This window comes from Nannobrachium achirus, assembly GCF_963921795.1.
Source record: "Nannobrachium achirus genome assembly, chromosome: 23".
Taxonomy (NCBI): Eukaryota; Metazoa; Chordata; class Actinopteri; order Myctophiformes; family Myctophidae; genus Nannobrachium; species Nannobrachium achirus.
In genome coordinates this window covers 2,868,869-2,882,555 of record NC_137830.1, presented here as the reverse complement: position 1 = coordinate 2,882,555, position 13,687 = coordinate 2,868,869, and the positions used below count along the sequence as shown (strand labels likewise).

At 42.5% G+C, this 13,687-nt stretch overlaps 1 protein-coding gene and 1 pseudogene across 2 annotated transcripts in view; both read left to right on the top strand.

Annotated features, from left to right (window-relative positions):
• Nucleotides 1-13,687, top strand: part of LOC308308496 — a 190,067-nt pseudogene that overhangs the window by 123,013 nt on the left and 53,367 nt on the right. The window lies entirely within an intron of this gene.
• Nucleotides 1-13,687, top strand: part of LOC308309085 (uncharacterized protein) — a 92,473-nt gene that overhangs the window by 60,260 nt on the left and 18,526 nt on the right. Inside the window, exon 4 of the mRNA XM_080754551.1 lies at nt 3,500-3,613. Coding sequence (XP_080610677.1) covers nt 3,500-3,613 — 114 coding nt within the window. The remainder of the gene's footprint in view (nt 1-3,499; nt 3,614-13,687) is intronic.

The window sequence follows — 13,687 nt, the reverse complement described above, 5'->3', positions numbered from 1 at the left end:
CTTTGTGAGCTTGGAGGTCGGCTATTTTCGGTGCTTGATACCACACTGAACTAAGCATAATCAAGTGGAGATGTGCCGTAACAACATGGATTTCTACACAGAAAGGGCAATTCTTTCAACATAAGATGCTGCGTTCAAGTTCAGGAGAGTTTGGACAAGGCGCTGCATTCAGATATGGCATGGAAAGAGGGCATTTGAATTTTCATGGTCTGGAGAGGACACTTTTTACAGACAGATAAAAGGGCAGGGGTTTGAGCCCCCTTTGATGTCTATGTGTGCACGTGCCTGTATAGAAGACACTGTGAAGTTGTTTACATTAAGTCATGTCATGTGGCAGCTACTGAACACATGCTGTTGGTGTAAATCATATACCAAGATCATACCGTAGACACAGTATGTCAATGTGGTGTGAATCTTCCTATACAATATACACACTAGAACATCAAGCATCTATACTGGAGCAATTGGTGGCAAACCTAAACCAGAATGTTTAGCTACATATTCTCACAAACACCTCTCACAAACATAGCCACCACGTCGAACAAACGTGAAAATTTACAAATGTCCACATTTTAAACATGCCACTCTTTGAACCGCATTTATTTCAATTTAACAACATCTCGCCTCACGCAGAGCAGCCAGTCCTGACATAGTATTCTGAACATTCTGGCCAGTGCTGAAACCTCAAAATGATCATCAGGGTATCAAGTTACAGAGGGAGGGAGGGGGAGGGAGGGGGGAGAGGAGCTGAGCAGAGTAGAGTATCGAATTACAACAGAGGGGTGTGTGTGTGTGTGTGTGTGTGTGTGTGTGTGTGCGTGTGTGCGTGCGCGTGCGTGCGCAAGCGTTTTTTTTCCCCCAATTTTTTTTTTCTTTTTTTTTTTCAAAAACATTTTTTTTTCCAATTTTTTTTTTTTCAAAAAACCTTTTTTTTCAAAAATATTTTTTTTTTCAAAAAACTTATTTTTCTCAAAAACAATTTTTTCTCAAAAAAAAATTACCCATATTTGGCCATTACACACACCACACTGCCGCAACATGGCGGTGAAGGCCGCGCAGCAGCCTGAACTCTAGACTTTTGCGGGCCGAAGGGCCGCAAACTTCTATGTTCTTATAATAGGTTACGTCTGCAAGTTACTAAATAGACAGACATAGTCTAATGACAATGTGTCCTCTCTCTCCAATCCTTATCCACCTCTTTCCGCGGGAGTTTGCTGGAGGCGACTGGAGATTATTTGGACCACACTTCCGGTTTAACAGCAGACATACAAGCTCACGTCGCGTCGCAGATGCAGCCTGTTGTGAGCTTGTAAATTACACTCGGCTGCGTCGCCGGAAGCTCGGTACAGCGTCTGCGCAATGCACTATGGGGCGTTGGAAACTCGTGGATAGATTATAAAAGACTGTAATAAAAGTGTTAAAGACCAGACGCATTGATCCTCTGATCCATCCTATCCTTGCAAAGTGAGCTGGGTTTATGTGAGAACTATTTTAATAATCCTGTCTTTCTGTCAGGGTCCACCCCGACCTCCCAGTCTCAGAGCGGACACTCTAACCACAAAGCCCCTGAGCTGGTTTGTAATCAGACTCTACTGATCACACTTATGTGAGAACTATTTTAACAATCCTGTCTTTCTCTCAGGGTCCATCAGCAGAGAGCAGGGTCTCCTGTACCCAGCTGTGTCTCCATGAAGAGTGACTGGTCCATGGATAAAGGTATTAACTTCAAAGATGGACACCACTCTACTGATCCCAGGTCAGAATGTAAAACACTCTGAAGTGAAAACACATCATTAGTTAAAGGTTGAAGTTAAAGTCTTACTATTTGTTGCATTCATTGCTGCCTGTATGTGAGATTTGTTCTCCACATTTCACCCATCTCTAGGAGCGGTGAGCCACAGCCATGTTGGGCTTGGGAATCATTTGTTTTTGTTGATCTAAACCTAAACAATGCTATCTAGCTTTCATGTATGGTCATTGAGGTAGGCGAGTGCTACTGTAAGTGCTATGGGCTTAGGTGGAGTCTGAAGAGGTGAGTCTTCATTCCACGGTGGAAGCTAGGGAGTGAGTCATGTAGTTCTAATGGAAGCTAGGGAGTGAGTCTGTAGTTCTAATGGAAGCTAGGAAGTGAGTCTGTAGTTCTAATGGAAGCTAGGAAGTGAGTTTCTAGTTCTAATGGAAGCTAGGGAGTGAGTCTGTAGTTCTAATGGAAGCTAGGGAGTGAGTCTGTAGTTCTAATGGAAGCTAGGGAGTGAGTCTGTAGTTCTAATGTAGTTCTAAGTGCGACAGGGAGTTTATTCGACAGTTTGGGGCCAATAGGGCAAATTGTCTAGGACGAGTGGGTTTTTGTCCGGGGATTTTTAGCGAGGGTTCTGTCAGCATCCCTGTGTTGGCTGATCTGAGTGAACAGGTGGGGTTGTAGGGGTTGGTCAGGTTTTGGAGGTATGCTTTGAAGGTCAGCATCAGTGTGTTTATTCAGTGTGGGCCGCAACCGGGAGCCAGTGGAGGGAGCGGAGAAGGCGGGAGACATGTGAGAATTTTGGCTGGTTGAAGACCAGTCGTGCCGCGGCATTTTGGATCAGTTGGAGAGGTTTAAGTACACATGCTGGGAGGCCAGTGAGGAGAGAGTTACAATAGTCAAGTTTTGATATGACAGATGTCTGGATGAGGAGCTGGGTTGCCTCCTGGGTGAGGAAAGGTCTGATTCTATGGATGTTATAGAGTGTGAACCTACAGGACCGGGTGACTGATGCAATGTGTGCCTTGAATGATAGCTGGCTGTCCAGGACCACACCAAGGTTTTTAGCAGTTGGAACCGAAGTCACCAATGCATATCTATGGAGATAGTGAGATCTTGCATGGGGCAAGACTTAGCTGGGAAGAAGAGAAGCTCTGTCTTGTCCGGGTTCAGCTTGAGGTGGTGGGCTGACATCCACTGTGAGATGTCGGCCAGACATGCAGAAATGCGTTCTTCCACCTGGGTGGCAGAGGGGGGGGAAAGGGGGGTCCAATCACGCACGCACGCACGCACGCACGCACGCACGCACGCACGCACGCACGCACACACACACACACACACACACACACACACACATATATACTATAACATGACACCTGTGTTGCACAGTGTGCAAATGATTAGAACATAAAACAGAGTATTCTACTAGTGTTCCCTCCCTGTCCAATCAATAGCTGTATGTGTGCAGTTGGGGAAAAATACGGCCGCTGTGACCCATAAACCCACCTATATTCCATTTATTTTACTTGATTAAAATAGAACCACTTAAATCCTGGGATCTTTTAGAGTGTTTAGAATGTTACAGTGGTAGCATGGCTCCCCCTACTGGCCAGTGGAGGAACATGAAGCTGACTGTTGAATTGAAACCCATGGAATTTTACTCTCTTATGCTTGAATAATGGGACGTTACAATGAAGAATATTGAATAAACCAACATTTTCAATCATGGTATTTAAAGACATGATTTTTTGTTGTTTCCAGAAGTGTTGACCACAGAGCAGAGTCTCCAACAGCCAGCCTTCTGTCTTTGAAGAGTGGCTGCTCTATAGGAAGACTGATTGACTTCACTAATGAACCTGGACCTCCACACACACAGTATGTCAATGTGATGTGAATCTTCCTATACAATATACCGTGTTCTTATGCTAGACATAAGTCTGCAAGTTACTAAATAGTCAGACATAGTCTAATAACAATGTGTCCTCTCTCCAATCATTATAGTCAGTTAGATGATACGTTACTATAGAATGAAGTGCAGTTTGTGAATGAAGTGCTACAAATCACTGTGTTGTTCAGTGGTGAAGCTGCTCTATACAGACTGACTGCTTGTGTTCATGTCTATGTAACTGTGGAATATATACTGTATTATGTAAGGATTAATGTACTGTAGGTTTAATACTATGTTTACTGAGTCTGTTATTAGTGTGGTTGCTATAGAAACACACTATTTATTTTCCTGCCATCAAAGTGAAGCTGTTTTTTGTTCAACTTTTGTACAAAGTGAAAAGTGAATGTTTTGGTCCTGATGCTTCACACACTGTTGTCACTGTTGTCATGACATCACAATATTAATACTGTTGTCATGACAACATGACATCACAATATTAATACTGTTGTCATGACAACATGACATCACAATATTAATAATGTTGTCATGACAACATGACATCACAATATCAATACTGTTGTCATGACAACATGACATCACAATATTAATACTGTTGTCATGACAACATGACATCACAATAAATAGTAAGAAGGAATTCATTCGGCTCACATCCTTGCAACCACACTTGCAATTTCCCAGGATTGCAACTTTCTAGTTGTGGTCTGGCTTTGTAAAAAGAGAGACCAGTTTGTTCTCCCAAATCTTTATATAGTAAGATTATTGTCATCAAAACTGTCTTTATATATTTAATCTTTATATAGTAAGATTATTGTCATCAAAACTGTCTTTATGTATTTAATCTTTATATAGTAAGGTTATTGTCATCAAAACTGTCTTTATATATTTAATCTTTATATAGTAAGATCATTGTCATCAAAACTGTCTTTATATATTTAATATTTATATAGTAAGGTTATTGTCATCAAAACTGTCTTTATATATTTAATCTTTATATAGTAAGATTATTGTCATCAAAACTGTCTTTATGTATTTAATCTTTATATAGTAAGGTTATTGTCATCAAAACTGTCTTTATATATTTAATCTTTATATAGTAAGGTTATTGTCTTACAAACTGTCTTTATATATTTAATCTTTATATAGTAAGGTTATTGTCATCAAAACTGTCTTTATATATTTAATCTTTATACAGTAAGGTTATTGTCCTCAAAACTGTCTTTATATATTTAATCTTTAAATAGTAAGATTATTGTCATCAAAACTGTCTTTATGTATTTAATCTTTATATAGTAAGGATATTCTCATCAAAACTGGCCTACAGTACAAAGGCAGGGCCTTTAGCCAATGAGGCAGCATCACCACCAACAAGTGCAACCTGAAGAAATCACTTTTTTAGAAATATTTAACTTTAAGCACCCGATGAGTCTGGAGAGAGAGGAAGAGAGACACATTCAATCCCTCAGTATCTGAGAGATTGAATGTAGGAGTCTCAGTTGGGCAGATCTTTATGCCCATACATGGTGATCCATGTTGGAGTTCCTGTTGGGCAGATCTTTATGCCCATACATGGTGATCCATGTTGGAGTTCCCGTTGGGCAGATCTTTATGCCCATACATGGTGATCCATGTTGGAGTTCCTGTTGGGCAGATCTTTATGCCCATACATGGTGATCCATGCTGGAGTTCCTGTTGGGCAGATCTTTATGCCCATACATGGTGATCCATGCGAGCCCACACTGTTTCGTAGGAACAGTATTTCTAGTTTCATCTAGCTTTTATTTGTTGATGCTACAATGTGTAGATGAGACACATGCTGTATAAAGAGATGTAACAATAAAGAAACTTGAACAAAGTGAGCTGGGTTTATGTGAGAACTATTTTAATAATCCTGTCTTTCTGTCAGGGTCCATCAGCAGAGAGCAGGGTCTCCTGTACCCAGCTGTGTCTCCATGAAGAGTGACACTTCCATGGGTAGAGGTATTACCTTCAATGATGGACACCACTCTACTGATCCCAGGTCAGAATGTAAAACACATCATTTAGTTGTTATGAACTCTACTGATCCCAGGTCAGAATGTAAAACATTTCGTTGTTATCAAAGTGAACTCTAGTGAGCAGCAGATGAGGAGTATAAATTAATACATTGATGATTTAGTTTTATAGCATGAACAGGTTATGACATCATCAATAACCTTTGTTTTCTCATCATACCGTCCAAAACAACCAGATAGATGTATTTCTGATGTAATGTGAATTCCGAATACGTGAGCAGGCCGTGTTTTTTCAATAACATTTTTCATTGATTTCTATTATTTTTGGGGGAAAATGAAAATGATTAAATACAATAAAATATTATACAAAATAAATTAAAAAGGTTATAGAAAAAACACGACCTGCTCACGTATTTGGAGGGTGTCAGGAGTCACCAGAAAAAAGGACAGGTGTTTTAATTGAATCTATCATGGTTAAAATGGAGTTTGAAGTTATAATGGGTTTGTATAGGAAGGTCCTGGAAGGGGGCAAAATGAGGGAAATGAATATCAAATATCTAAATACTGAATGAAGAAATTCAAAAACTGTCCTGGGTGTTCCCAAAAGCCTGATTAGACGATAAAATTACCAAAAGTTTTTTTGAAAGTGAAATATCCCTTTAATGTACAAAAATAAATAGTCCCATCCTAGATGGAACCTCCCCTAAACAATGTTCCTCCTGGCAGACCCTTAACACTTAAGTTGCAATCAATTATTCTCTTTGAAGGTCCGCGATGCCATGGTCTCCATAGACTTCCATGTAATTCATAGTGCACGGATCGTGCACGCCCATGCCTAGATCATGCATCACGTGTGTGCAGGCTGAAAAAGAATCCGCTTGGAAATCCCTTCAGGCATTCATGATTTAGCAGCCATTATGTTTTCTTCAGATGTAAACAAACATGGCTGCCATGTTTGAAAGAATGGGTTGGTATGGGGGTTAAACATGCAATTTCACGATCGCGATCATGCCTATTACATAGGGTTACCAACCGTCCCGTAAAATACGGGATCGTCCCTTTTTTGGAAACTAAAAGACGTGTCCCGTATTGAACTGAAACGGGACGCTCTTTGTCCCGTATTTTAAGGTTGGGGGATAAATATGAATGACGGGATGATTTAATTGAGAAATGACAGCGATTCTGCCTGTCAGAGAGCTTCCACTTCCACTCTGCTCTCTCTCCTCTGAGACAAGTGCTGCATCCCATTGCTGTGAGAGGCGCTGCGCTGTTTGTAAGCAGCTGATTGGCTTATTAACATTCGGCTCTGAGTGTTGCTAAGACACAGTCTCCGCCCCCTACACACTCCCTTCCCAAGCATGGGCTGTAGGTTCACTCCAGTGACTCCACACAAGTTGCCTGCGAGAGACGAAACGAGTGCGTGCGAGCGACCATACGACAGTGCTCGGCTCAGAACATTGTTTAATGTCTTAAAAAAACGTGTGACAGAAGATTGTGTACAAACATATTAGACATGAATCCATGATAGGTCAGGTGATAGGCTAAACAAAAAGGTGAAAAAGCAGGCAAGCAACAGAAAATAAGCCATGGATATTGGTATTCCTGGGAACACTACAGTAATCTTGTCTGCCAACTAAAGCGACCCCAGACAGGCTGGTATGTGAAATAACATAAGCATGCGTTGATTTTGTTTTTAAAACCTAATGGTTATTGTTGTATGCCAATATGATTAAACTAGTGTTGGGTAACCAGAGAGTGGGCACATAAGGACCAGGTAGACCTAGGCGATATGTTTTGGAAAATTGAGAGACACCCGAATTAATATTGTGAAAGGAAAAATATGATTTAATAGAGGAAAATACACATTTTAGCCAACTTTATAACCGAAAATATCCGATTTTTCGGCCCAAAGACACCCGAATTAATATTGTGAAAGGAAAAATATGATTTAATATAGGAAAATGCCCGTTTTAGCCAACTTTATAACCGAAAATATGCGATTTTTCGGCGCCGCCTTTGGCGGCGCATGTTTCCTTAGAAAGTGTCCCGTATTTGAAACTCTGGGAGTTGGCAACCCTACTATTACATTTCTTTTTTTTTCTTTCAAAAACGGCCCAAACTCGGGAAACTCGGGGTTGGCACAGGGGTGGTACCTATACAAACTCGGGAAACTCAGGGTTGGCACAGGGGTGGTACCTATACAAACTCGGGGAACTCGGGTTTGGCACCAGTAGTGTTAATGTACACAAAGAAATAGTCCCACATTAAATGGAACTTCCCTTTACCATCGTTCCTCCTGGTAATCATACTGTATATTCATATGACGCAGTCTCAGTCATAAGTTGAGTCCAGTCTGCAAGCCCCGGTGTGGCAGAGCTCTTCCAGGTCCTCAGCATTATCCTTGCTGCTGTAATGAGTCCTGCCGTGATGAGTGCTTGTTGCCCCTTGGTGACTCCTTGTGGCAGATGCGTGTTGTCTCCTAAGAGACAGAGCGCTGGAGATTCTGGCAGAGTCACTCCCAACCAGTCACACAGTTTCCCAAGTACTTCCTTCCAGAAGGGCAATACCACTGGACAGTCCCAAAAAGCATGCATGAATGTTAATTATCTCCCTTACATTTCCAACATCTTTATCTTCAATTAAACCCATCCTAAAAAGATTCACAGGGGTATAGTAGTATCTATGTATAATTTTGTAATCAATGAATTTGCTCCTAATATCCCTTGTAGCCCATCCTACATTGGATGTTATGTCCTGCCATTGAGCACACTTCCCACACTACTCCTTAATTGAAAATATTTCCCAAATTCACCCCTCCCTGCCAGATTAAATTGTTCTACTAACTCCTGACATGATTTGAAGTTTCCCTCCTTATACAAATCATTGATCACATCTAAACTGTTCCTCTGCCAAGTCTCCCAGCAAAATGAATGTTCACCTATCAAGATACGTGGATTATTCCATATAGAAGAGTAACCTTGTTTGTATTGTGATTTCCCCATCAACCTGTGCACTTCAGACCATACGCATTGGGAATGTATCAAAATGGGACTCTTCCCCCCTCTACAAATCTAATCTGAGAGAGAGCCTGTATGGGTTTAAAAGGAGCTACCATATACCTCTCAATATTCACCCAATCAGGTTGGGAGTCATAATCAACCCAGTGCCTCACTATTTTAGTTCAAAAGATAAATTATACATTTCTACATTTGGAAGAGCCATGCCCCCATTTTCCCTTGGAGTACACAACTTTTGCATATTAATCCTTTGTCTTTTCCCATTCCACAGATAATCTTTTATCATTTGATTATATTGTTTGAATAATCCTTTGGGAATATTTACTGGCAGCATCATTGACACATAATTAAATTGTGTTGCTATCACCAGCTTAATAGTATTTATTTTTACCCCACAAAGTAAGGATCTTCCATCTTTCCAATGTATTTCTCATCTCTTGAAGTAATGGTGCTAGATTCATTTCCATTATATCAGATAAGTCTTGAAGTAATGGTACTAGATTCATTTCCATTATATCAGATAAGTCTTGAAGTAATGGTACTAGATTCATTTCCATTATATCAGATAAGTCTTGAAGTAATGGTACTAGATTCATTTCCATTATATCAGATAAGTCGGCGCTCAACTTTAACCCTAGATATTTCATTCCCACTGGGATCCATCTGAAAGGAAAGTTGGAGACCTCTGACTGGAGACAGGAACTAGATACAGGCATCACCTCTGACTTCTGCCAATTGATTTTATACCCAGATATTTGAGAGAATGTATGTTATGGTGTCATGGGAACCACTCTAACAGAATCCCTTTTATGCCCATACATGGAGATCCCTGATGTCATCAACATTAAGCCCATATCTAACAGGACTTCATATGGGAATGCCCATATATGGAGGAAGACAGCCCGTATCTGTGTGGCTGGTTCAGACAGGGATCTCCATGTATGGGCATAAAAGGGATGTACTATATACAGTACATGGATCTCCATATATGGGTAACTGGTCCGATGACCAAGAATTGGCGAGACCTTGCCCTTTAGGGCATCTTACTAGTTATGTGTCCAGCCTGATATATGGACATATTGTGTCAGACTCATGAGGTATATGACGTCTATGATGTCAGACGTCAGTCATCTCACATTAGGTATACAGACAGACAGACAGACAGACATGAGCTGCAGGTTTTCATACTAAATAGCGACCTACGGTCACAATAATTGTATAAACATGTTTTATGATTGCAGAAGTGTTGACCACAGAGCAGAGTCTTCAGCAGCCAGCTGTGTGTCTATGAAGAGTGACCGCTCTAAAGGAGGAGTGCCCAACTTCAGTGATGAACCTGGATCTCCACACACACAGTATGTGAATCCTCTCATATAATATACAATATAACACTATACAATATATTATAGGGAAGGGAGAAGAGTCTGGGACGCGTGGAGCGTCGCCCAGGGTGTTTTAGTGAAGGGAGAAGAGTCTGGGACGCGTGGAGCGTCGTCCAGGGCGTTTTAGGGAAGGGAGAAGAGTCTGGGACGCGTGGAGCGTCGTCCAGGGTGTTTTAGGGAAGGGAGAAGAGTAGAATTTTCATGAGCCTTCACATCATCCCAAACAAAGCACACTTTCTGACAATACGCTCAGTATTGGCAACAATTGGCGAGGACTCCCTAAATGATATGTATTTGGCCTTCTGGACCCCCTAAATGATATGTTTTTGGCAAAGATCCCCTAAATGATATGTATTTGGTCTTTTAGAGGGGAAATGGAGGCGACCATGTATAGATAGGAATCCTGGTCAATGAGAGCATTTGTAAGAATCTTGACAAAACCCTAGTTTGACCCCTAACAAACTTGTTAACCTTCTTTTTTCCCTCGTATAATAAAGTTATTAGGACCCCAACTTTCAACAGCTGTCACAGATTCTCCTAGGGAAAGTGAATTTAAATCTTTGTGAGATGTGTTACTAGACACCTTTACAAACCTTTGGAATGGAATTCATTCACAGATTGGACATTTGTCTGATAATATTTCCTGACTACAATCTACACGTTCAGAGCTTGTAGAACAATTTAAAAATGTATTTTAAGATAGTGAAACATGGCAAAAGGTTTTATGGATAAGGGGTAAGGCCAGGGGCGTCACAAGGGGGGGAAAGTGTGACTGAGTTACTAGGGCCCTACAAGCTATACTAGATATACAAGCTTGTAGATCTGCTATTTTTGAAAAGTCGTGAAAATGTGTGCAAATCTTTGAATATATGTATTTTTTAAGTGAATATTTGTAACTTAAAAATGTTGCTTCTGGGTGGTCCCTGGAACTAAATATTTTGAGATGGGGGTCCGTGGCCAAATACATATCATTTTGGGGGTCCTTCACATGAAAAGGTTTGAGCACCACTGACATAAAAACATATATATATATATATATTTTTTATTTTTATTTTTTTATTTTTTTACTCACAAATAGCAAATCTACAAGCTCGCAGCGCGGCACTCAGTGCCGTGCCGCGCTGTGAGCTTGTAGGCCCTATATCTGCTATTTTTCAATAGTTAAAGCACAAAATAATGTGTAACTAGAAGCAGTGCTCTTCCGAGCACAGGTCTCCACCAGGCCACACAAATCGGCCTGTTATAGCGCCACCATGAGGCTGATTTGAAAAATGTGGGGCAGAGGTTCTGATTTGGCATCCAGGGAGTGTGTGTGCTCAGTTTGGCAGCGATCGGGCCAACGGCGCCGGAGATTAGCTGGTAACAACCAGGCCACACAAATCGGCCTGTTATAGCGCCACCATGAGGCTGATTTGAAAAATGTGGGGCAGAGGTTCTGAATTGGCATCCAGGGAGTGTGTGTGCTAATTTTGGCAGCGACCGGGCCAACGGTGCCGGAGATTAGCTGGTAACAATTAACTTGGAGGACGGACGGACGCACGGATGGACGCACGGACGGACGCACAGACGGATGGACGGACAGGGGCGAAAACATACTCTCCCCCTGCCTTCGGCTGGTGGAGACAATAATGCGTTCCCAGTCTAAATGGGTTAAACCAGGGGGAGGGCCCCTTATGAAGAACATTGAAAACCTAAGCGTGAATCCTTAATATTACTGTTTTAGTCCTACTGTATGTTCATAGACCATTCTTCTATTGTTTGTTGCTGCATTGTCAAGGAGAAAAAATCATGAGCTCATATGATATGAGCATGTTTTATGATTGCAGAAGTGTTGACCACAGAGCAGAGTCTTCAGCAGCCAGCTGTGTGTCTATGAAGAGTGACCGCTCTAAAGGAGGAGTGCCCGACTTCAGTGATGAACCTGGACCTCCACACACACAGTATGTGAATCCTCTCATATAATATACAATACCAGTAAGACTCCCTAATCGGGAGATAAGCGACCGTAGGTCTCGCTAGAAGAGGGCCATGTGAGAAATGAGGGGTGGGGTCTCCGCGTTGCCTTGGCGGACGAATAGGTACCGGCCCCGGCTCTCCCGGACGCTCCTAGGCCGAGTTAGGGCATTTTATGTGAGCTGCAGTGGAGGGGGTCCTCCACTGGGGGCGCCACCACTTTTGCATCCGTTCTGGAGTAGCAGGAGTGGGTGGTCCCCGGGAATTCCCCGTGAGCAGCCCCGTGGGGGTGGTCATTTGGTCATTTTTGCACATTTGGTATTTTTTTTACACCTGGGGGTCCCCCAGGGACCTGGGGGTCCCTGGAATTCCGGGGGTCCTTGGAGGTTGTAGTTTGGCAGGTAAGGAGTGTGTGTGCAAAATCTGGCATGGATCGGGGCAACGGTTGCGGAGATATGAGCAGGGCAAAAGTGTGACGTGTGACGGACGGACTGACTGACTGACTGACTGACTGACGCACGGACACCTGGTGGAGCTTTCTGTAGTAAGTGCGACCTACGGTCGCAATAACACTATACAATATATTATAGGGAAGGGAGAAGAGTCTGGGACGCGTGGAGCGTCGTCCAGGGCGTTTTAGGGAAGGGAGAAGAGTCTGGGACGCGTGGAGCGTCGTCCAGGGCGTTTTAGGGAAGGGAGAAGAGTCTGGGACGTGTGGAGCGTCGTCCAGGGTGTTTTAGTGAAGCGAGAAGAGTCTGGGACGCGTGGAGCGTCGTCCAGGGTGTTTTAGTGAAGGGAGAAGAGTCTGGGACGCGTGGAGCGTCGTCCAGGGTGTTTTAGGGAAGGGAGAAGAGTCTGGGACGCGTGGAGCGTCGTCCAGTGTGTTTTAGGGAAGGGAGAAGAGTCTGGGACGCGTGGAGCGTCGTCCAGGGTGTTTTAGGGAAGGGAGAAGAGTAGAATTTTCATGAGCCTTCACATCAGCCCAAACGAAGCACACTTTCTGACAATATGCTCAGTATTGGCGTGGACCCCCTAAATGATTGCGACCGTCAGGTCGCAGTTACTGTCAAAACCTCGACCAGCTGTCCGTCAGTCAGTCTGTCAGTCAGTCTGTCACACATCACACTTTTGCCCTGCTCATATCTCCGCAACCGTTGCACCCATCAATTCTCACATGGCCCTCTTCTAGCGCCACCATGAGGCCGATTCTTGCAAAACACATTTTTGGACACTGCTCCTACAATTTTTGCCCTAAAATCACACAAATCGGTACACAGTATGTCTACACTCATCTCATCAACATGGATCTGTCCCATTTAGCGCCACCTTCAGGCCGATTTTTTAAAACACATTTTTGGACACTACTCCTACAGATTTTGCCCTAAAATCACGCAAATCGGTACACACTTGCTCTACACTCATGTCACCAACATTGATCTGTCCCAATTAGTGCCACCTTCAGGCTGATTTTTTAAAACACATTTTTGGACACTGCTCCTACAGTTTTTGCCCTAAAATCACGCAAATCGTTACACAGTATGTCTACACTCATCTCATCAACATGGATCTATCCCCTTTTAGAGGGGAAATGGAGGCGACCATGTATAGATAAGAATCCTGGTCAATGAGAGCATTTGTAAGAATCTTGACAAAACCCTAGTTTGGCCCCTAACAAACTTGTTTTCTTCTTTTTTCCC